Genomic DNA, 23,981 nt, shown 5'->3' with positions numbered 1-23,981 from the left:
ATCTAATTTTCCCTTTAGCATCAAAGCACGCAGAGTCGGACTAATTTCCCCCATTGTTATCTGTGTTTATTACTTTCATTCTTCTTTTCTGCCAGGCGCACAAACACAGCAATAACAAAAGAGCCGAAAGCTTGCTGCAATCCCTTTGCGCTTCCAAAGGCTGGAGAAGGGGAAAAAAAAAAAAACCACGCTTTCTTCACAGGAGCATAATTACCCTCAGAAGTACGGCACTTGTGTTCCAGGTATTCGCAAATAAAGAGCTGCTGGGAATAATGTGAGGTATTTCACAGGCAGGTGAAGGCAGATTGCTGTGCGCAACTGTATGAAGTGTGCGCTAAATTCTTCCTGTCCCAACCAAAAAAGGGGGAGAAGAAATTTCACGTGACGCACATAAACGTGATCAGTGTAAAAGAAGGTACGCTGTGACCGCCACTGCTGTCCCCACAGGTGTGTATAGATAGCCTCCGACTCGCATATCGAGTCATCACAAAACTGCCTTTCAATTCTGTCAGTGTCTTTTAACATCATATTCCTCAATAACTGGAACTGCTTCGCTCTCTATCAAATGGACTTGTTCTTCAAAGAATACAGGTTCGTACATCTTGGGAAAAACGTGCCACATTCGTCAGAAACTTTCCTCCGCAGGCAGCACTGAAACTGAAGGAAAAATTAACAACAAAGAGTGACCAACTCCTGACAGACACACTGTGTGCCTCACTGCGGTGAATTACCGTGCGATCCCACACCACAGGGAAGGGGTTCGACCGATGGGGATGCCGATGGGAAAAGGAAACGACCCCCTCCACCTTTCGGTGTGTAGAAGACAACCGGTCAGGGTTGGTGAGGACCTTGCGTATAACGACAGTGCTGGCGAGGAGTCCGAAGGACACTCTGCTCGGGTTCGGCCAGGTCTGCTCACGCCCCTTCCCCTCCCTCATCATCCCCAACATGTGAGGCACAGATTGCCCTCAGCTGCTCAAATGGACCACGAGGGAGGAGAAGGAACAGGACTCCAATGGGACAATGGGGGGGGGCACCCAGCCGGAGGGGCGAGGGCCGGATGTGGGTCCTGTTGTCCGGCCGTGCCAACAGGAGACAGCCGGCGGGACGGAGGGGAGGCAGGCTGGGCACAGTGGACACCAGCACTGGACAGGTGGCTACAGTGGAGAGGGGGACAGATGGCACCTCACATCCCTGACAGAGGGAGAACCAAACCTAGCGTCAGCACAACTACTTCACAGCCCAAACTGCGTATGAACCATCGGGGGTGTTTCCTGCAATCTAAACTCACTCTTCCCACCATATGGCTTCAACTGAAAATGTTTCTGAGTAAGAGGAGGAGGAAAGAGCGGAAATTAACCCCCCAAAATGACAATTTTCATCTTGTTTTATTGGTATGCTCGCAAGGACCACAGATTGCAACCTATTAGCACTGAAAGGGGTAAATAATGGGCCATTTATGACACAAGCGAGCGACGGTTTAATTGAAAAGCCACTTCAGAGCGATGAATGGAAATTTGACTGTGAAAGCAGAGACCTGGATCCCGTCATTAGCCGAGATCCCAGCGCAAGACAGATGCGAGAGTTGCAGTTGGGCAGCTGCTGGGTGGGAGAGGCGGCAGCTAATGCGGAAAAAGCCGTGCGCTCGAACCGTCTGCACATTCGTGCGCGACTGGAAATCAGCAGCCAGACAGGTGCTTGCCGACGGCTCGGCCGCACGTGAGAGAGACGCGTCTTGGGAAACGGGCTCCGGATCGCGCCAGCCAGCTGCGGAGCCATCGGTCACGGGGAGCGCCGACGGGTGACAAGCATCCCGTTTATACCATTTCTCCCAGCATGCTTTGTTCAGGAACCTTATTCATGAAATACGCACCTACCGATTCCGCTGCAATGTGTCAGTGTGTTTTTAGAAGGCAGTGGCAACATGACTGGTTTCAATTCCATCCAGTGGCATTTTAAAAAGACACATATAAAGCCTGTTGTGTCTCTCACATTCCCTAGGACTTGTTAAAGTGATTTGTAGAGATCCTGTAAGCAAACCGTATCAAGTTCCGCAGCGAAAATGAACCTTAACTGCAATTTTCTCCAATCTTACAGAGGCTCCTTCCGGCTAGCGGCCTCTGGGATCCACCCGGTCTCATAAAAGTCTGTCATATATTTTTAAATAACCTTAAGTCATTTTTCAAGTTCACTTGATTCTACTGAAATCTAAAGTCACTCAAGTCCATTCCTGCTGCGAGACACGAAGTCCGTGTTTTTGGTACATTGCGATTCCTTGAAGGAGCAGACCTGAAAAGCAGACCAGCGACAGGACCGACGTGGTGCGGAGCGAGGGCTGTGGTGCGTACCGTGCTCCAGGATGACGAGCTGCGCGCCGGCCTGCACGTTCCCCGCGTCGTTCTCGGCCATGCACTGGTAGAAGCCCTCGTCCGACTTGACGAGGCCCAGCACCTGCAGGTTGTGCTCCTTCTGTGGAATTGAGGGTAGGAGGGCAACACGACACGGGGCCGTTATGCTTCTTTCGATCACCTGCAGCCTTCCGCCACCAGACAGATCATACTACCTGCAGGGAGAGGAGAGCCCTGCTCCCTCAGAACCACCTTGTCCAGAAGAGAGAATACAAAATTAAAACAAAACCTTCGACCTAATACGACACGTTGACTACGCGAACCTTCCCATTGCCTGTAGAAAAAACAAAGCCTGGGAGCTTCAGAGATACATCTTTGTTCTGTGTGTAATCTCAGGGTGTCCCCTCTCCTGTACGCTGGTGGTAAGGCCCAGAGGAGGACAGGAAGGGGTTACTACAAACTCATCCATCACGGGCCTGCAATGCTGCACCGTGGTAATTATCGCAATATCCGCTGAATCCGCCGGAGCCGAGAAAGGTCAAACGCGGGAGTACGCTAATTAGTCAAGCAAACCACTGACTGTCTTGTGGAAGCCGCTGCTCGATCCCTCGTGATTCCCACGTGCGTTTCACGAGTTCGCTTCAGTTCTGAGCACGGTCCAGCAGGGGGCGGTATGCTGGCTCAAGGGTACAACCTTGCTTCACACCTTAATGACTTTCACCAAAGCACCAACCTACGGAAAGGACTTACGACGATTCTGAAGTAGTCGCTGGGTATGACGGCATCTCCGTTTTTCACCCACTTGACCGTAGGGGGCGGGGAACCGGTGACCTCACACTCGAAGACGATATCCATGGATTCCCGGGCGTAAAGGTTGGATGGCTTCTTCAGGAAGCGAGGAGGGGCTGAAAGACACAGAACACGTCGTCATAGCTCTTCTGGCCTCAAAGCAATACGTCATCAGAAAGACGTGCGTGCATGAGCATGGTAACGCCTCCAAAGCTCACTTTTATTTCAGATCGCGGGGGCATCGGCCATTAAGCCGGTTAATTAGTACTGTATATTTGCTGTGTTTAACAGGCTGAGTATACTTACTAAAAAACTAGTTTTCCTATAAATCATTCAACTAACAAGTCTGATGAAGAAAAAAGGTGCCGTGTTTTTAACAACAGTTTTCTGCAGCAGTTCCCAGGGATGTAGGATACTTGTGTGCTACTTTGCTTTCACTCTTCTGTCCACTTTGTCCCACATACGTATAGCCCAATTTGTCCAGGTAGATTCACACATTTCACTGGTTCTGCAGTCTAAACAAGTCTTCGAAACAGAAAGCTGAAATATCGTGGCAATACTCGTCCACTCGACCGGCAATCCCCTCTAAGGACGGTGCCTTTGGTGTGGATTCCAACAGTTTCATTCTTTCCACATCATATCCCAACTGCAGTCTCTGCAATCGATTCTCGGCACAGACACCCAGCTTCTGAAACTGACTAATTTACATTCAGCGGACGCTTCTCTCCAAAGTGACTTGCTACCAACAATTATTTACATATTTTAGACAGAGGGTCATTTTTACTGTGTCACTTGATGGTAAGTACCTGTCTGAAGGGTACTACAGCAGGAATTGGGATCGAAAGCCGTGGCCTCCAGGCACAAAGGCAGCGTCTCCAACCCTTTGTCCCGTCACCCTTATTCTGTTCTTACGTGGTCATCTCCCATTATGGCAAAAATTGCCACCGGACACACTGGGATTCCGACTCCATCAGCACAACTCGAGTAGCACAAAATGGGGCACAAACAGGAGAAAAGTGCCCACTTGGCATCACTTCCTGCGTTTAGCTGCACTTTTGTGGCACTGAAGCTCATGGAAACCCCGCCTGCGTAACGCACTCGCACCCGGCGCTCTCCTCCGCGCCGCAGATGCAAACCCTTTCATGAATGAAGATAAGACCGGTCCAAATTATTTTCCTTCGTGTAATTACTGAAACTATTTAATCTTTAGATAAACAGCATGCTTGTGTGCCCCCCACCCCCAAGCTAGCGGTGTGGGGAATGACTAAACGCAGTAATTACTGCTCTGGGTATGAGAATGAGCCGCGACCTCCAGCAAGGGGATCACAGTGTCGTTCACTCAGAAGGGCAGCATTGTTGGTCGAGGGCGTCATCTCAGAGTTCATGTCCGCAAACCCGGGGGCCACATTTCCAGACCGGAGGGGCCCTTTGCAGTCCATCGGAGGCCCTGTTGCAAGCGTGAATGCTGCCAGAGCTCAGCCACCCTCGTACCGCAGCCACGGGAGCCGCTAGCAGGAACGCGACGGTGCTAACAGCAGCCTTCCTCCTTCTCGTGCCGGAGGTGATCCTGCTCTCTGTGCTCCCTGCGCTCCCGGTGCCGACACGCACCATTTACCCCAAATGAGTTTCAAACAATCTGAAGCCATTCGGCTGGGCAGCGGGCAGCAAAACAAAGAAAAGGGCCGGTAAACGCAGCGGAGAAGGCGACGCCCCTGGGAGCCGTGACTCCGGCCTGCCAGGACCCATGAGGCCGCGGAGGCGGAACGCGTGGGCCCGCGAGCGGCTCGACAGCACCCCAGCCTGACTTCTACAACTCGGGCCGTCATCCGGCGACGCCGAACGCGAGCTGTGCTGCGGTCCTGTCCCGTCGGGAGACGGGAGGGGCCGAAGGCAGTTAATGGCCCCCTGAGCGGCATCCAAGGAGCTGCCAGGTTCCTAGTTAAACGGGCCTGTTTACCGGATCTCATCGTAACTCGTAACGGTCCACGTGCGGGACCAGTTAAATTTTGAGCCGAGGGCCCGTTGCAAACGCAACAGCATTTTACGGAAACACCAATGAAAAGCTCAAAAACAAGCAAAGAAACCCATTATCACTCTCCTCGTGTGGACCATCGATCTATCAAGTGTGCTGCAGTCTAGACCATCCCTGCTTCGCTGGTCGTAAAAACACAACCCTTATTAAACATGGAAGCATGTCGAGAGAGACGGAGTGGACGCAAGAGGACCAGGGCAGGACAAGGGGCCGCTCAGAAGCCCTAAAACGTACACAGATGGCAATCGATTTCTTCTGTCCATTATGTCCCAAAGAAGCTGTGGAAGAGCAGGCTTTGGCTCACACCTCTCCTCCGGTCTGGTCTTATTGAGAAGGACACCGCAAGGTCGTCCATCTGGGCATCTCGAAGCGCCGAGTGCTAGCGGCAAACAGGATTGTCTTACACACTGGGGGGCGCTAAGCAAGTGGAACGCCTTGCATTTTGAATCTGGGGCAAGTGACGGCGAGCGCCAAAGCGCACCTCATCAAGGCACAGCGTGGCGCAGACCAATCCGGCGCGGGTTCAACGCCGCGAAAGAGCTGGAATTCATCAGCGGAGCGTTGAGTGGCGACCGAGCCGGCTCCCGGCGAGCCCCGCAGCGCCGGCGGCCAAATAGGAGCCCACGCCACCACCCCTCGGGGGGGCCAGCAGCCCAGTTTTGCATAATTACACTCATTATTTTTATGATAACTTACTTTTCTTTGGCTTCCCCTTGCAAGTAGGAAAGAACTCCAAAAGAGAAATTGTTTGCGATTGCTGAATTTCTCTGAACCGTGTTTTCTTCGCCAGCAACCGCAGCGAATTCCATTCTGGTGACTTCAGCACTTCAACTCTCCATCCGCTTTACGAGCCCCTCGGCAGCCTGCTCCCGAACACCCCCCCCATCCGCACTATCCCCTAGCAGCAGAATCGGGACCCTCACAAAGAGCCCCGCGTGCCTTCGCGCAGTGAGATACGCATCGCCGCCCATCTTGTTCCACACCCACCGCCCTCCGTCCCACCCAGTAACACACGCACCACCCAACTGCACACGAAACTTGCTCTCATCCCAAGCACAGCAACACGGCACTAAGGGGAAGCGTGTCTTTCAAAGGCTCCAATGCGCAGAACGACGGTACGGCAGCGCTGCGATCTGCACTGTTACCACATGAACGGGTGCACCGCCGTCGCTTTGTTGCTTTGCTGCGGAGCTCAAGCTCACGGAAGTGTCTGAAAAGGAGAAGAGACTGCTGACTTATTACTTTCTTGTACCGAGTTTCTAACGCCATCAATATCAGCAGTAGGCAGCAACACGAGGGCACGGTCACGAGGAGGGTGCGGGAAGAGCCAGGAGAACTCACTGACCACACCAGCATGTCGTGGGCCGCATCCCACCCTGCCCCTTGAGGTGGAGAGGGTCCGGTGTGGAAGCTGACGAACTGCCTCTTCTTGGAGAAGAAGAGGCCTCCTCACTACCTTATTCACCCGAAACATCCTGATCCCCAACGTTGCTTATTAATGCACCATAATTACACGCGTGTCCACTTACCTGCTCAATTGAACGTGAATTTCACGCAAAATAAATCCCCGATTACACGATGTGTGACGAAAACAAAATCGTTTACCTATTGTGTCATTAAACATTTATTTGATGCATCGGTGCAATGCGTTGTCTTGGGTGCTCGAAGCACATACTGCATTGAAACAGAATGAATGTTACATCCACGTAAGAACCGGCGACGCCGCTAATCTCAGCGCAATTTATTGGGCTCTTCCTCAGACAGTAAATAGAGGAGATTTTTTATGGAGGAAATGTGTCCCATCAGCTTGCAGGCTGGTTAACAAGGTCCTCCATTGTGCCCCTAATGTTCTGGGCCTAATAGGCAGCTTTTATGGACTGTAACTTCATTTCTCTATTTACTAAATGAAGGGCCCGGATCGTCCATTGTGTGTAATGCAGCCCTTCATAATGGGATAATTTCCTGTCCTCTGCGCCATTACTTTGACAGCCAAGAAGCGGCTTTGCTCAAGACTGTCCCCTGGTAGCTGTGCGCTTTGTTTTTCGACAAGGCGGCCTTCTGCTCCCGTTCACCGATACCAGGGAGAGAAGTAAAAGTGACCGAGAAGCCCGCTGGCACCTCGGATTACAAATGGTCAAGTCGCAAACTTTTCCACGGAAAAATACACAAAGCGGGAATATTTGTAACGGCATTTTCGGAGCATTTCTGACTTAGCAACGTACGACCCAATTGTCCGAATAATCGAGCAACATCTGTTTTATTACACTTTGACTAAGTGATTTAAGACTTTGGATTTGGGAGAATGGGGGTCAAACAGAACTCCAGTCGCCTCTGTGTTTGCACCAGAAGGAGCCAACGCGAGGCATTTCTCTGCAAAGCCTGCACCGTGATGCGGTCAAATGTTTGAGATGCCACCTTCCTGGAGGTCCAGGGCGAACGGCGGAAGCCCGCGGAGACCGATTTGCCAGCTTGTTCTCCGACAGATGGATTTACCCCGTTCGACACGAGGGGCCGGCTGGGGAGCGGGCCCTTTGGCCGAGCTCCAGACTGCCGGAGAGGGGAGCGCCGGGGGCCCCGGGCCGGAAAGGCTGGCTCGCAGGGGCTCCGTTCCGCCCGTTCACCACGAACCCTTGCTTACGGCAGCCTGGAACCCGTCAAACGCAAAGACTTGTATTTACGAACCACGCGGGAATGAAGGTGTTCCAGCATTTTAATCATCCGACTTGATTTTGCGTTGGCCTCCGGACAAAGGAACTGATGACAGCGAATGAGAGGCACCTCGGCAATGTGGTTCACATTAAACCGTGGCAAAAACCCGGGAATTTATGTAAAACAGGCACATCCTGTGCAGCAAAAAACGGAAAAAAATCCAGCTCCCAATGTTAGAAGTCTAAGTCTCACGAAGGAAAGGACTCTTAGGCAAAGTCAGACTCGCAGGTACGTTTGTTGCTCGTTGCTCAGCCAATCTCTTTGATATCTTTGCATTAGAAAAAATAAGTGTGGGAGATTAAATTTATTTTTGCAGAGGAAAAGGGGAAATCGATAGAGGTTACTGCAGTGTAAACACAAAAACAATCGATATATAATCAATATTCATACTTTAAGTGAGCTCAGGTCCATGAGATAAGGCTCTCCGCTGTCAGCCGTACAATCTGATTGCCATCCAGTCAAGCGATGCAATTAAGATTTTTGCTCCGTCGTTCTATTGGCTCTCGATATGGCGGGACGCCGTCTCATCTGTATCAGAGCTCCTGACGCATGAATAAAACAATAGGCGCTTCCGCAAAACACGGGAAGCGTGTTGGTAATCCGGCCCCTGCGTCGGCTGGCCGGCTTAGTCGGGCGTGATCTGCCAAGTCGGGCGTTGGCTGCTGTCCAGGCTGATTTGGCGCAGGTCGCTCAGCCACTCACACTTCGAACGCTCTTAAGTTATCGCCCTCGGGGTGCAAAGACGACAGGGGGAAAAAAAACAGCATGATGAATGGGTTCTCAAATCTTCACCTGCGGTCTTCGGAGGGCTGCACCAGGAACCTGCTGAGTAACACTCTGTCACGCAGCACTGGATATGGCACGGCGGCGGGGAAAGGGTGGGACTGGGGGGTTGGTGCCGGAGGCTCCGCGGCTGCGCCGCATCGCAGGGACGGAGCACGTCTTGGGGAGAACGTGGGTCTGGAGAGCAGCACGTGCCTCACACACAGACACTGGGATTAGGAGATCTGCACCGTTAGTCCACGAGGACATGCAAAGCCGCTACGTCGAGTGGAAAAAGCGCGGCTGCACATTTCATTACGGTGGAGGAGGCCGGTTCCAGCAACGTCACTCCTGGACCGGGCCGTTGGTGTTCTCCGTCCAAACCAGTCGAATCCATGTAACCCGACACACTTCTCCACAGGCTGGATCTCCCTCCATGAGGTTTTCCAGTAAACGCTCCAGGCAAATGCAAAATAGGGCTTTAAATCGCATTTAACCTCAGCACCGCGGCCCTCCCACCCAACCCGCCATCCATAAAGGCAGCGGCGAATGACCAAGGCCTCACCGAACTCATCAAAATTTCACTCTCTGGCACAGCCTGGCGATTAAACTTTTATTGGGCCCTGAGTTTCCTCCGTAGACGAGAACCACATGCATCCTTTCTGCCCACCGTACGCCACGCAGTGTTACCAGGCAGGCCTAGCGGGGTCCTGGTGTTGCAGGGGACACAAACACCACACCTCCTCCAGATGTGGACAGGCAAACCCAGCTCAGGACCGCCATCATGTAAGCCGGATCCATCTGTGACACGCTGTCTCGTCAGTCGGACAAGCAGAGAAACATTAGCGGCGCAAAAATGACAAAGCCATTTTTAATGAAACAGCGTTACTAAAAAAAGTGATATGTGCAGAAAGTCAAATTTTACATCTCTGGCCAGCGGCCGAGGTAAACGTATCGCGTCTGGTGCTGCAGTCAGGAGATACCGAGAGTGCCTTTCTAATTCATCATGAAAGAAATTCCAACAGGCTTCTGCATCTCTGCGAGAGATAAGTGGAGACGAGAAGGAAGATGTATCGCACATCAGCGGAATCATATCTGCAACGTAGCTTCTCCGACGCCACCTGCATGCCTAAAGCAGCCCGTTGCGTTAAAGAAATACGGCAAATGGGGGACAAGAGCGATAGTTATGCGGTGAGATCTAACCACTGACCACCAGTCAGAAGTTTGAGTATACTTGCTAGGCGCTGGTTTGCTTTCCATTACAAGTTTGATGAGGAATTGCGGTGCCATGTCTTCCCAGCTCTTCTACAGCAGTTCCCAGAGATGTAGGACACCTGTGTGTTGCTTTGCTGTCACTCTTCTGTCTGTTTTACATAGGTGTCAACCAGGTTGCCCAGGTGGTACTCTAACTGAACAGAGCACGTCGACAGACAAGCACCTGCAGCGGGCGATGGTTGTGGAGAAACGTTCACATCGGTCTTTGAGGGACAGCGTCCCACTGTTCGGTGTTGGATGTGAATAAAAAGGTGGATGGGAAGGAGGAGGAGGACGACCAGGGGCCACATGCTGTGAGGTGACAGAACGGGCATCTGGAGTACACAGACCCTGCCGCGATCAGACTCTCAGCGCTCTGCCGGAGACACGGTGACACCCGCTACTCCGCAATTAGCCATGTGACCCTCGAGGAGATGGAGGAGGGCGCCGCAGACACCAGCTCCATCTTTCATCCTTTTGTTACGCAGGTTCAGAGCAGCGGATTCATTTTGAGGAGACAAATACAGCGGCCGGAGCTTATTATAAAAAGCAGATGTGCGTGAAATCTGGGACTCCGGGAACACGACCCAGGTTATTTTCCTTTCTGCCAATGACACGGTTCCCCGGATCGCCGCAAAGCACCGGAGACCCTGAGTCAATGCAGCCTGACCCTTCTCCTGGAAGCCAGCTTGTAAATGCCACAGGCCAGCTACATAAACACAGCTGCAAAGCAAACAAGTGAGACACAGGAACCGTAGAGCCTAAAACAGATCTCACTGTGCCTATTAAGGGGTACGGGGAGCATGTCGGACTCAGAGGCTCCCTGCTGTAAGCAGTCACCCGCAGACAGATACGCGCGTGCAAGGAGATGCGAGTGTACAGCTTGTTTACCGAACCGTGCTGTGGCGACCGACCCACCGACGCCCTCAGGACTGCCGTTTCCATGGAGATTAAACGGGCCTCGTCTGCGGAGGGCCACAGCAGCGTAGGTGACAACTACAGTTGGGGTGCCGTTCCACCTCTTTAATCCCACCCCTGGCTGTCAGATATATGGCGGGGAGGTGCAAAGACATCTCCATGGGCCATGTCCACCTGTTCTCTTGTGATGTGCAGCGAGTGCAACGTTACACACCAAGCGGGGGGGCATCACACATCTCGACACCGTGTCACCACTGCTAGTCTCTGATCTTCTTAATGAGATGGAGGTGCAATCCATCTCACTGAGAGACCCGGGCGATGCATGGCGGGGGGGCACCCACATGTGTGTTTCTCCAAGGTGGGATGAGGAGGGTCCTGTGGGTAAACAAGGAAAACTCCAAGGGGTGGGAAGGGTATTGGCGACACCTGTCTGGGCAGTGGGCCTATTGTAAATCGGCCGACTGTAGGGGGAAGAGCTACAGATTGAGTGCGCGCGTGTGTGTGGGATTTCAAAAACATTTTGATCGCTGCTCACAGCTGCAGCCATCATTCATTACTCTGCCGATCCCCCATCAGGTTGATTTATATCGCAGGCGTCTACGGTGCTCTCCCAAACAAAGCTCTTGATGCGTTGTCTTTGTTCGAAGCTTGCGCTTCATCGGCACGGCCATCGCGGTGACAGCAGCTGTGGCGCATGCGCAGACTGGCTGCACAGAGCTACACGAAATATCTAGGACAAAAGTGGACCAGCGCCTGCTGATCCTGCTGCCCAGGTCCCAGGGGTGGGAGAGCAGAGAAGAACACAAGATGGAAATAGCACCATGGCGCCTTGCAAAAAACAGGAGGAGCACAGGGCGCTTTGGCTATAAAAGAGGTCTTCAATCAGGATGCAGTTCTGGCCATCTTTACAAAGTAGATTTTTATTACATGAACATGAAATTCCTTGTCCGTCATCCTTGCATCAAAAACAGCTGACTTCAATTTATACTGCGCACAAATACCGTGTTACGTTGCTATAAAGTCACCTTGGTGAATAAGGCGTGTGAGCCGATAACGCTACGCAGAGTTTGTTGGAATTCACTTTGGAAAAGAGTGCCTGCTAAATAAAATAAAAAAAAAAAAAAAGTAAATGTAAAGAGAGGTACGATGAAGGGCCTTGAAACTCAGGAACAGAATTGGTCATGGTGTAAAAACTGTGAACAAAGCAACAGGACCACTGGACCCGTGTGCGGCAGGTTGGCCCACAGTGCCGTGCAGCAGGGGAAACCGTTCATCTTGTTTCAAGAGAGAGCTCACTGAACTCACTAAAATTTACATTCATTCATTTAGCCGATGATTTTCTCCAAAGCAGCTTATAATGTTAAGGTACTTGCGATTATTTACCCATCTACACAGCTGGGTCATTTTTACTGGAGCAATTTAGGGAAAGTACCTTGCTCAAGGGTACTACAGCCAGAGGTGAGGCTCAAACCTGTGACCTTTGGGTCCAAAGGCAGCAGCACTAATCACTACACTGCCAGCTGTGCATAAATTTAATAATTTAATATTATTCTCATACATTCATTCAGCTGACAGTTTATCCCAAGGTAAAAATTGTTCGGTTTGCTTTGTAAACTAAGCTGGTCACAATGAATTAACTATATATAGTTACATATACTGTGTGTGAGTGAGAGTACACAGCAGGTTATTTTTACTGCGGCAGTTCAGTGCGAGACCCTTGATCAAGGGCGCTACAGCAGGAGGAAGATGCGAACCCACGGATTCCAGCTGCAAGGTGACCGTTTTCAGCACTGAGCAAGCTGCCCCCCGCCCGTGCGGTGCCTAAAGTCCCCTGCAGTGCCAGACTGTAGACTGTAGTTGTGTGTTTGAGGGTGTCGGTGAGGATTTCCCCGCCTGGGGTGGTCAGTCAGTCCCCGAAGGCCCCGAGGTGAGGTCGAACGCTTCTCCTTCCGCACTTCATGCAACAGAGCAGATCGGCACTTCCGCCCACAGAGGGAGTCCTGAAAGACTTCAGCCGATCGATACAAATCGAGGGCGAAACTCAAAGCCTGCGGGCGGTCCGAAAAAAAGGGAAACGTTTAAAAAACAAAAATGTAACGACTTACAACGGAGACCTTTCTGGCAGCATAACTGAGGAATCCCTTAACTACTGGCTCTCACCCCACAATTCGCTTATTTTTACTTTTCTGATCCTCTGAAAAAAATACAGATGCTGCGTCTAAAACCATTACAAAAGGAAATATTTCCACTGCCGTGCTACCGCGTGTTACGCCAGCCACGCTCCTGGATCGCGATGCTTTGCTGCCGTTTCTCGGCCCCCGGTGCCGCCGCAGCGAGCCGCAAGGCTGCGAGGAAACAGGCGCTCGTCGGCGCTCCTAACAAGCTGTCCCTGTTGCCGCAAAGACACGCAGGAGGAGCGCTCGCGCCGCGATTCATCTCGTGCCAATCGCATCATCCCTCGGACAAAGAAAGGCTGACAGCATTTAGTTGTGGGGGTAATTGCATGGTCATCTGCAAAAGCTGAATTGTCACAATTATTGTACATCGAAAATACTCAGTTCCTTTGGGTTAAATAAAAACTTCATCAAAATACAGGAAGACAAGAGACCAGCTGAATTTTAGAACCTCCATCACACAACAATTTCACCTGATACAATAGATTAATAACAACAACAATAATAACATCGATGCCCTGTGATAGTCTGACGTTCTACCCTGGATGTATCCTGCTTCGCACCCCACGCTTCTGGGATAGGGTGTGGACCATCGTGACCCTGCACTCAACAACTGGTTTTAAGTATTTGTCTCCGCTCTTAATGTGTTTGACAAACTTTTTTCTGTTCTTAACTTTTTAGAGAAGTATTTCATTTTTCTGAAAAAGACTTAGCATACCAGCTGAAATTCTGTGCCAAAGTTCACCTGATGTGCTGACAGACGGTGATCACAAACGGAAAATTTGCCTTACGTTTGTCAACACCCTGCTCTACTTGTGGCCACGGCATTTCGTTGCGCTTTCTTTCCTACACCCAGTCGAAGGAGGTAAAGTCAAAGATATTTGAAGTACAGTTAATTAAAACAAGTTAGCACCGCTGTGGATACCTATCCAAGGGAGTCAGAACGCACAGGCGTGAGCACGAGGCACCCCAGCTCACAAGACATAGGGGCTGTGTTCTCGACCCGGTCTCCGAGAGCTGTTCAGGGAGACGGAGAGAGTGGGAGAAAGAGGGAGAGAGAGGGACAGAGAGAGAGAGAGAGAGAGAGAGAGAGCGAAGGAAGGAGGTGGGGGGGGGGGGGAGAAAAAGAGCGCTGCTGTGTTCCCATCGCAAAGGCAGAGCTGTGAGGACATGACAGAAATGTACACTGTACACTCATTTAGAGGAAAATTTTCCATCAAGGTGACTGACAACGCAGTACATTTGACCAACAGAGAGAGAGAGAGAGCGCTCTTGGCGACAGTCGCTCAGTGCCGCGCGACCATTCATGCTGGAGCACATCAGACGAGTCCCCGTATAGAGTGAGGAACCCTGTGATACGTTCAGCTTACACACTTTGGGTGGCGAACCGGCTCTCGTTCCCACTCAAGTTCATAAGTAGGGGACCTACTGTACACCACTTTAAGGTGAATAATGCAGTAATAATTGCAGCACAAAATAAACAGTGCGAATATATTGCAGTGAACAAAATAATACAGCTTGAACAATAGCTTATTCAACAAAAATGGTTTCTAAAATTAAAAAAAAAATTCCAAAACAGTGTGGTACATTTATAATTCTAAACCATCACACATGCCCCTCACATCGCTGATGGAACATCTGAATGGAACAAACCCGGGAAGCTGCTGGTTGCAATTAATAGTGTGCGGAATGTATGTGGAGCTACTTAACAACATATACATTTCTGGCACATTTGCATCACTTGTATGCAATTCATTCAATGATTGCTCATTAGAGCCAAAAAACGTCAAGCACATTCTTCTCGTGCCAGAAAATTACGGTGGGGCCCACCGCAGCTGTGCGACTCGAACGAGGTGATCGAGAAGCACAAAGAGGCCCGAGCCGACCCGAACCGAACGCGAGCCGTACCTTGGACGGTGAGCTCCGCCCGCGCCTCCGTGGTCCCGTTCTCATTGTCAGCCACGCAGCTGTATATCCCAGCATCCTTTTCAGTGAGGTTGAAAATCTGCAGACTGCCACCCCCCACCACCTCCAAGCGACCCTCGCTGTTGAAGAGAAACAGGGACAATGGTGAACGCCAATAATCATATTTCCCAAAAGGCATTCAGAAATGTGTTACATGGACTCTTGAAGAGACCCTGTGGAAGAAAAGAGTCGTCCGTTGCTCAGTGTCACACTGTGGACATACGGTATTTTTATATACATATATACAGCACTGTGTACTTGGCGGTAGCTTTTAGGCGCTTGGGGAAAAAAAAAAGGTGTAAAGTGATAATATTTCCAAAAATAATGCTCTTAATAAACTTCGTACAAAGCTTAGTAACCATCCTTCGTCAACAAACGCTTGGCGAGGCGGGCTCGGCCGGGTTCCGCTCTCTGGCGGGTCTAGGGTTCGAGTCCTTCTTGGGGTACCTTGTGATGGACTGGCATCCCATCCTCGGTGTGTGCCCCCCGCCCCCCCGAGCCTTGCTTCCTGTGTTGCTGAATTAGGCTCCCGTTCATTGTGCCCTCGCTTGGAATAAGTGGTTTCAGACGGTGTGTGTGCGCAAACTTCAACGACATAAAAAACCCTAACTTTAATACTGTAACTTTTTGCAAAAGGAATGCCTGGAAATCTAAAATATGCTCTTTCCCACTGACACCAATTCAGAACACATTAAAACAAATGAAACATCTAAGTGCCTAAGACTTTTGCACACTACTGTACATGTATACAAAAATACGATTAATGTAACACTGACAAATTGACAAAACCAATACTACAGTATTTTTAACAGCTGGATGTGAAAAAGTTGTATGATGCTGACAGGAGAACACAGTACAGTCTAACATATGTTTTCTTTCTGCAGGTATCTGCAGCGACACACAGCGCTTACGTATGAGCGCTTGACTCATACAGCAGCGGTTAATGAAAGATGGCGTCCATCTCCTTCGAGCAGTCGGCGACTGTGCAGGACAAAGTATCGAAAGAATCCACCTGATGTGACGTTAAGCTGTGGATCGGTACATTCTTTGAGAGAACAATGGCACACCACTGGTTTCCAAGGAAACGGCGGTAAACAGTAGAACTGCTTTCATGTGGTCGGCAACAAAATCAGCAGGACAAGCTTCGTGGCAGCAATAAGAGCCAAAAATTCACTGAAACTTTTCGTTTCGTTCTCCTTCCAGGCAAAACTGCTTACGATTAGCAGTGTTAACTACGACGTTGCCGCGTGGTACGATCAGGGTATTCGGCTCCGGACACCCTGTACGAGCAATCGGACGAGGCCGTTGCTGCAGAGCCGCTTCGCTGCATTTTCTCCTCCGTGCTGAAACAGGAGAGTTTGAGAGACGTTTCCCATAAGCGAAGACTACAATGAACGTGTGAGCGGATCGCGCCTCAGCTGAGAAAAAGAAATGGACGAGCAGATCGAAGTGGGAGTTGGACTAAAACAAGCGGAATGAAACATGGGTGGAAGGATCGCTGAGAACGAGAGCGGGTTTTCCGCTGGTCTGGGGCTCAGTCCAACGCACTCGGCCCTTCGCTCACCCCGTCTCGCACGCACGCAACAATCGCAGCTTTCTGTCCAGCTTATACCCCAAGCACCCTGTCTTCTTTCAATTGCTGACAGGCGCAGGCTTGGTGGAGAGGTCACAAAACCCAACAAGAGCTCAACGGAAACATGGTACAAGAGGTAAAGCTGCCCTTTTACAATGTCGCTCCCGCCCGCCGGAACCCTGACCTCTGAAGCGTCCCCCGGTGTGTCGCCAGGACTCCGGGGCGCCCCCTGTGGCTAACATCTTATCTGGACAGGATGCTGGAGCACTGAGCTCCTTCATAGCAACAGAGAGACGTTGTTGTGGGAGCAAAGCACGGGTGCGCGGAGCTAAACGGACACCACGGTACACCGAATGCGTGAGAAAGACGACGCTCAGGGACTTGGGCTTGATTCATTCCTCTCTGAGCCCTTACGTGGCCAGTAAAACATCTGGAGAACAAATGAAGAAAATACCCTGTGGTGCACCTTAAATGCAGACCTTTGAAACAAGCTTCATGGCATCAGCATTAATCCTTTATCAGAATCAGAACAAGCTTTATCGCCAGGTATGCTCACACATACAAGGAATTTGTCTTGGCGACAGAAACTTCCACAGCACAGAGAGAATGACAGTGACAAGACAGAGATGAGAAGATAGAATGTGTGAATAAAGGATCAAAAATATATAAAAAATATAAAGTACACAATATACAAAAAATAGTCACTAGACATTATATGTATGTTCTATACAAATGCAAGGGAATGTGAGTAAGACATATGATGTGATAAATAGATATAAATATAAATAGCATTGTGTATTGCACTGATTTACTCTCTAGGGGGCATTTAGCTGTTCATGAGGTAGATGGCCTGAGGAAAGAAACTTTTCTTGTGCCTGCCTGTCCTGGTGCTCAGTGCTCCTTTATATTTGTAAACACAAAGTCGAGCCACTTGGTACATTTATTATGGGGAGATGAAGGGCACAAGCTTAGAGGAATCACATTTACTCAACTACTCAAAGGAAGTTCAACAAAAAGTTGGTCTACGCTACAGCCCCAGCCTTGTTCCTGGTGACGATACAGAACCCATCTGGACCATTCTTACACATTTGCCATGAGACGGATTTTATTACTACGGTCCACACCAGGAGCTCCCTCGACAAACGTGCGGTCGACTCCAGGGTGTCATTTCCTTCCGCTAGAAAAGCGAACATTCAAAGCGCACCGTAATGCGAGTGAATTCTCGAACATCCGACCACCTTTTCAGGTGGCGCTACAACAACACCTGTTCTAAACACTGACCTTCTGCCCTGGTGCTGTACCACTTGGACGGAGTTGGCTTTTCTCAGTTTGCCGATTTTGTCTCTGTCGTCGTGACAAGGTTCTGTGTTTAAATGTAAAAACAGCGAGTGAAGCCATGGTGCTCCGTTTCGGGGAGCGGGGTGACGCGACTCGGCGACAAAGAGACCTTGATCAGTTCTCTCCATTGTTCCGCCTCCTCCTCTTCTCCCGCGCAGTGACGCGACTCGCTATGAAACCAGGCTTCCTTGGAAGGGCTGCCGTACGAAGTCTGCCGAGCAACTTCAATCCAACGTGAGCATAAAGAACAAGTGACTGTGATTCCTGGCAAAACTCCCATTATGATGTTTTGCCAGGTAAAACTCCAAGCTGAACAACAACAGCAAAACTGCCCAAATGAATGAACTGAGTTGCTCCAGATAAAACGGAATATTCCAAGCGCCTTTGTTGATAAGCTACATTTTAAAAACCCTGGGGATTTTCTGCACGCAAACGACGACACAAAGAACTTCATTCGTGAAGATAATTGAAAATTGGGATCTCGTCTCTGCAGCAACACAAACAGGTGAGTGTGAAGAGAGAGAGCTTTTAATTACATTGACCCGAAAAAGACACACAACACCCACCCTGGGCACTTTGCGTATGAGGGTGTACAAGGTTGCGGTTTTCTCGGTGCGACTCAGGACAACGCGCATCTGTGTCCGCTGTGACCGTACACGTTCACGGCGCAGGTCATTTAACAGCCGCAACGCAGGTCAGCAACCGCCGCGGCAACCAATGCGCCATCAGCAGCACGGTGGTGGGCGGCACGGTGGCACGGCAAGTACCAAGGTGGTGCAAGAGGACATGGGTTTGATCTCCACTCAGTCTGTGTGGAGTTTGCGTGTTCTCCCCGTGTCTACGTGGGTGTCCGCCGGGTGCTCCGGTTTCCTCCCACAGTCCAAAGACGTGCTGTTCGGGTTCACCCGAATGTGTGAGCGACAGAGAGATGTGTGACCTGGTGTGTTAGTTTCCACTTGAACATCGGTGCATCATCGCTCAAGAGCTTTTTTTTATAAGGTACACAAACATTTACATATAATACAGGAGTAGCGGCTGTGTAAAGGCTTATCTGGGGATGATCAAAAAGTTAGGGTGCACCTATCTATATTAGCATGTAAGCGACCCATTGTAAGGAGTGTATCTAGCAGTGTAAGTCACCGCGGTGAATAAGGTGTGTGGGCTCATAACACTACATAGAGTTCATTGGAAGTCGCTTTGGACAAAAGTGTCTGCTAAATAAATAAACGTAAATGTAATTTAAACGTAATATAAGCAGCGCAAGAGGGAAGAGGAACCGAAGCGCCAGCTGCTCAGCCATCCCACTCTGTTTCTGAAACCGGGACGGATCAGAGGTTACACGCATGCCAGATGTCGGCCTCACCTGTTGGAGTGAGGAACTCCTGGCCCGGGTTTCTGTGCGAGTGGCGCCCAAGCCTGTTCGCTTCTCTTTACAGTGTGCGTGAGTGTGTACACGCACCTATATTGTGTGGATAAACACAATGCATGTAACGCAATACCTGTAAAAACACTACAACGGTCTGTATCTGTTAGACACCTTTCCTGTGGTGTAAAAGTGCAGTAAAAACACGGAAGAGCAGCATCTGAACAGATAAAAACCAGCAGTTACCTGCTACATGCATCACAAAGCATTATGTGTCTACTCAAAGTACACATATGGGCAGCAGGGGGCGTAGTGGTTACATTCACTGCCTTGCAACTGAAGGACCTGGATTTGCACCCCTGCTGCTTTTACCATAACCCTGAGCAATGCACTTACCATAAACTGCTAAAAAAAAAAATTACCCTGCTGAAGTTTAGCATATACACTTTGTACACTGCTTTAGACAAAAGAATAAATAATAAAAAAAGATAAATATTATGTAAAAAAACAGGGTGCTCCCTTTCGAGTCCAAGCTGTTTACTGGCAACTCCTGCTCTGTCAGCAGGGTATATGGACCAAAGTAAGCGCAGCACTTCTGGATTTGTGCCGCCTTCTAGAAATGTCCTCCAGCACAGTGTCCAGCATGCCGCTGAAGTCCTGAGCTGCGAAACCCCGGTGCGGGACGACCACACTGGCAGACCGAGAAACCGCAGCCTCGCCGAAACCCTCCCAGCTCATGCGAACGGAACACAAACAGCAGCAGGGTTCAGATAAGCGCGGAAACCCAACTGCGGCGGCTGTGAAAAGGCCTCTTGTTCCTTCGGTCACTAATGGAAACTCGCGTGGGCAAGGAAGGAACGGCAGCGCGCGCAACGCCACGCCTGTTCTGCCACAGATCATATTTGGAGCGGGGCTGAACGGCACTTGCGTACGGCGAGGACCTGCGGACGGGCTCGGATCCCGAGGGGGGCAGCTCAAGGAGGCCCGTCCCGGGTCACAGGGAGATGTGCTCCGGTGAAGGAGAACAGATGCCTTGTGTGTTTTCTCTGCTCTTAGCACCGAGAGCCCACTTTATTACGATCCAACTGTACGGACAATTTCAGACCTAAATGGCAGCAGCCTGCGAGTGATTTCCATCAAAACCGACAGGTAAAAGCCCCCGTCGCCCTCCCCCATACATGCATTTATTACTAATGCTCTCGCAGATATCATCTCAAGCATCTGAAGCCCAGCAGCCGTTCCAGCCCACAGCCAAGGGAAACATTCGAAGGCTTTGCTCCCGCCCCACGGGCACCACCCTGGCCCTCTGCCCGCGGGCTGCACTCGGCGTCAGCCCGAGGCCAACAGCTGCACTCAAGCCCTTCCGTGATTCTTTAGGAGAACGCAAAGCCAGTTGCTCTACCTGTGACCACAGCACCTACCCGCATCCCAACAGTTCAAGCGACGCGATGCTGGTTGCTGCAAGGGAAGCTGGGAGCATAAGCATCACCAAGCAAAATTATGACACCCAACTGGTGTAACGTTACTGTTAATCGGCACAAAAAATGCGTTATTACAATATTTCAGTTACACCACAGTTTTTTTGCCCATGTCTTACAATATTTCCATGGTGAAAGCGGAGTAAACCATATGTTCGATAGGTCGAAACTGCGATTCACTCCGCCGCTTTCACTGTTATTTATCCATTTAGTTGATGCTTTTCTACAAGGTTAGGTTACTGTGCTAAGCAACTCACGGCAACTTACGCATTTATACAGAATGATCATTTTTACTCTACCAATTGAGGGTTAGTACCCTGATCAACGGTACCTTTCTTAAGGGTACAACAGGAGGAGGTCCCGTGACTGGAGGGAGACAGCTCTAATCACTACACCACCTGCTGCCCCTTTTTACTGCATTACTGCAGTAAAACTGGATATTAACAGTTAGCATAAAGCATCCACAACTCAAAGGGATGTGATCAGACAGAACAAACAAGATACTGTGCGTCGCCATTCAGGGGTGCCCTCGGGGTACAGTGCTCCCCTCTCTCGCTCCCCATGCCAACCGCGTGCAGGAAGAACTTCCAGGCATTCTTCAGATGAACGTCTGATTGAGCCTCGCTGCGGCCCAGCTCTCTGTGGAACGCCACCATTCCTCCTCCTTCTTCTTCAGTACCCCTCGAAAAATGAAATCTTCAGGGGGGAAAAAAAGACTATAAATTTTAAATGGGGAAACTGCGGGTTGTCTGAGGCGAGGACTCGCCATTAATCTTGTTAATACCAGTACCGCACAAAGCGCAGCAAAAATCACATGCCGTTAACGCTGATAAGGGCCTTCCGTGGATTTCTTTGAATAACTCCAGAAAAGTGCTGTCTGCCACCCGTATTTCCCCAATGGAAGATTTTTGGACCCGTTTAGACTGCATTTACTCAGAGCACGGTGGGGAAAAATAATGCGTTTAACCTGAAATTGTGCTGAGAGCGAACGCTGTGCCGTCTCCAAGCGGATCGCGCCCCGGGGGGGGCCCCGCAGCGTGGGGAAGCTGGGTAATCAGTGCCGGCTCAGGAGAGGGCAGGTGCCATGCGGGTGGGCTTGGGGTCAAAGAGGGGCGCAGAGCAGACAGAGCCCCGCTGATTGCCGCGCCCTGTGGAGGAGCCGCTTATTGCCGCAATTCCCTCTCCTGCAATTATTAGCCTCAAATGCTCAGTTCGGGGAAACGGGGATTTTAGGAACTCTGACACCTTGCTGGAAGACCACAAGCAAGCAGAGGCCAGAAACACAGCAGCGCTGGAGCATGCTGGGACACAAACTGCAATCACATATTACATTTACTCACTGAGAAGAGCCTTTCGGCCAAAGCGCTGCACAACTCAGAGAACGCGCGCGCACACACACACACACACACACACACACACACACACAGTGGTCTGAGCTTCTGCCTTTGGACTCAGAACCCAGGTTCAAGTCCCACCTCCTGCTGTAGTACCACTGAGCAAGGTACTTAGGTAAATTGTTGTAAGCAGCCAAATTCCGCTTGTCGCTTTCGATAAAAGCAACAGCAAAATGATAAATGTAAACAAAACAGCTGAAGAGCCGTAGACACACACAAACACACGTATCAAAGCACCGTTTTTTGCTGCTAGCCTGTAGAATCGAGAATCAGATACGACATACAGAAACAGCGGGGCTCCTCCTTTCTGCTAGCAAGGGGAAATAATTCACATTAAATACATACACCAGGCCAAATATTTGTGAACGGGAAGCCGCAGCTGCCACGCGAACATGCGTCTCCTGCAGAAAAGGAGCAGAGACGTATCCCTCAAAGGCAGGCAGATAAAACGGCATCATCGAGTTCACGCTAATAGAGCTGTCAGAGGAGCAGCCCTCGGAGGAGCACCTTGAGAACTAGGAGACGGAGCCGTGATCTCGCAGCCGAGCTTCCAACTCCAGGGCTGCGGCAGCAACGGCGTCACCTTTACCCTCCTCGGAACAAACCTCCCGGTGCCAGGAGGCATGAGGCCGGAGTGCATCTCCTCCACGCCGACTCCAGGAAGCACGCAGGCACCTACCGAGTCTCCCCAACATCACAAACTGTCAACAGCATGGCAGCGTTTAAACGCTGGAGAACAGAGGACAGAGAGGGATGGAGCTGCAGACTCCAGGTTGATTTACATGCGGTGCTAATTCAGCCATGTATTATTCATGCTTCTACATGACCACTGCGGAATCTCATTATGACTAATGCTCTCCGCTAGCGACTGCTCCACATTAGCGCGTGCTAATCCTGCATTTTCTAATATCGGGGATGACAAAAGAGTGGCTTATACCCGAGGACACCGTGGATGTTTCACAAATCACAAAATCAAAACAGAGCCTAGTCTAAAACCCAATAATCCTACATGGTATCGAACAATTGTAGACACTGAAACTTGCCAAGTGAAAATCAGCCATCCAATTCTCAGTGCACGATTAACATTTACGGTGTTCTAGGGCTTCAACCCAACAACACGACAGACAACAGATCGACTGGGGACTCACGACTACGTTAATTGCCTGCGCGCTTTCCGGTGACATAATGGGAGGGTGAGCTCAGGCTGTTAACATGTGCACATTAATTCATTTAGCCGCCCGCTTCCGCTTTCTCAGCTGACACACAGCGTTCCGTCTGCACACCAAGTAACTAACTATGACTGGCCCTGATCAACGGTATTACGGCAGGAGGTGGATTCGAACCCTTCTTCCAACTGCTACGGCCAAAGGCAAACATCAATGCGCCGGGCCCTCACCTTACAAACACAGCTGCCACCAGAGGTCTGACTGTAACTCGACCGGTACAAAGTCTGTTACACTGTTAAGAAGTTGTAAATCCAAAGTCCTTTTGCCACTAAATCACAGTCTCTAAAAGTTTAGGTTAAGTCCTTGCTCAATTTATTGACTGGCTAGAATAACAATTTTTGCTACAGACTCCGATTTAACGCCAGTTGTTGACCGATTCATCCCATAGACATGTATAAAATATCATTTTGAAATCATCGGTTCAAAAATATGCTGTTCAGGCAGACTGGTGACTAAGTCATCCATAGCGTAAGAGAAAGAGAGAAAAGTGTGTTTCATCGCTGTGTGGATGAGTGACCCATTGTAAGTAGTGTCTCTCTAACAGCGTAAGTCACCTTGGGTGAGTAAGGTGTGGGCTGATAGTAACACTATACAGCGTTCACTGCAAGTCTACAAGGCCTGATCAGCTGCTAGAACCCAACCAGACCGCTACGCTCCT

At 50.3% G+C, this 23,981-nt stretch overlaps 1 protein-coding gene across 7 annotated transcripts in view; it reads right to left on the bottom strand.

Moving 5' to 3' along the window:
* Positions 1–23,981, bottom strand: part of neo1a (neogenin 1a) — a 134,414-nt gene that overhangs the window by 32,641 nt on the left and 77,792 nt on the right. For all 7 annotated transcript variants that reach the window (XM_029256140.1, XM_029256145.1, XM_029256146.1 and 4 more), the window contains exons 5-7: positions 14,895–15,031; positions 3,099–3,253; positions 2,349–2,469 (exon numbers count right to left, since the gene is read on the bottom strand). In XM_029256140.1, coding sequence (XP_029111973.1) covers positions 2,349–2,469; positions 3,099–3,253; positions 14,895–15,031 — 413 coding nt within the window. The remainder of the gene's footprint in view (positions 1–2,348; positions 2,470–3,098; positions 3,254–14,894; positions 15,032–23,981) is intronic.

This window comes from Scleropages formosus, chromosome 11, assembly GCF_900964775.1.
Source record: "Scleropages formosus chromosome 11, fSclFor1.1, whole genome shotgun sequence".
NCBI lineage: Eukaryota > Metazoa > Chordata > Actinopteri > Osteoglossiformes > Osteoglossidae > Scleropages > Scleropages formosus.
Note: the sequence above shows the minus strand (reverse complement) of the source record. Positions and strands in the feature narration are given on the sequence as shown.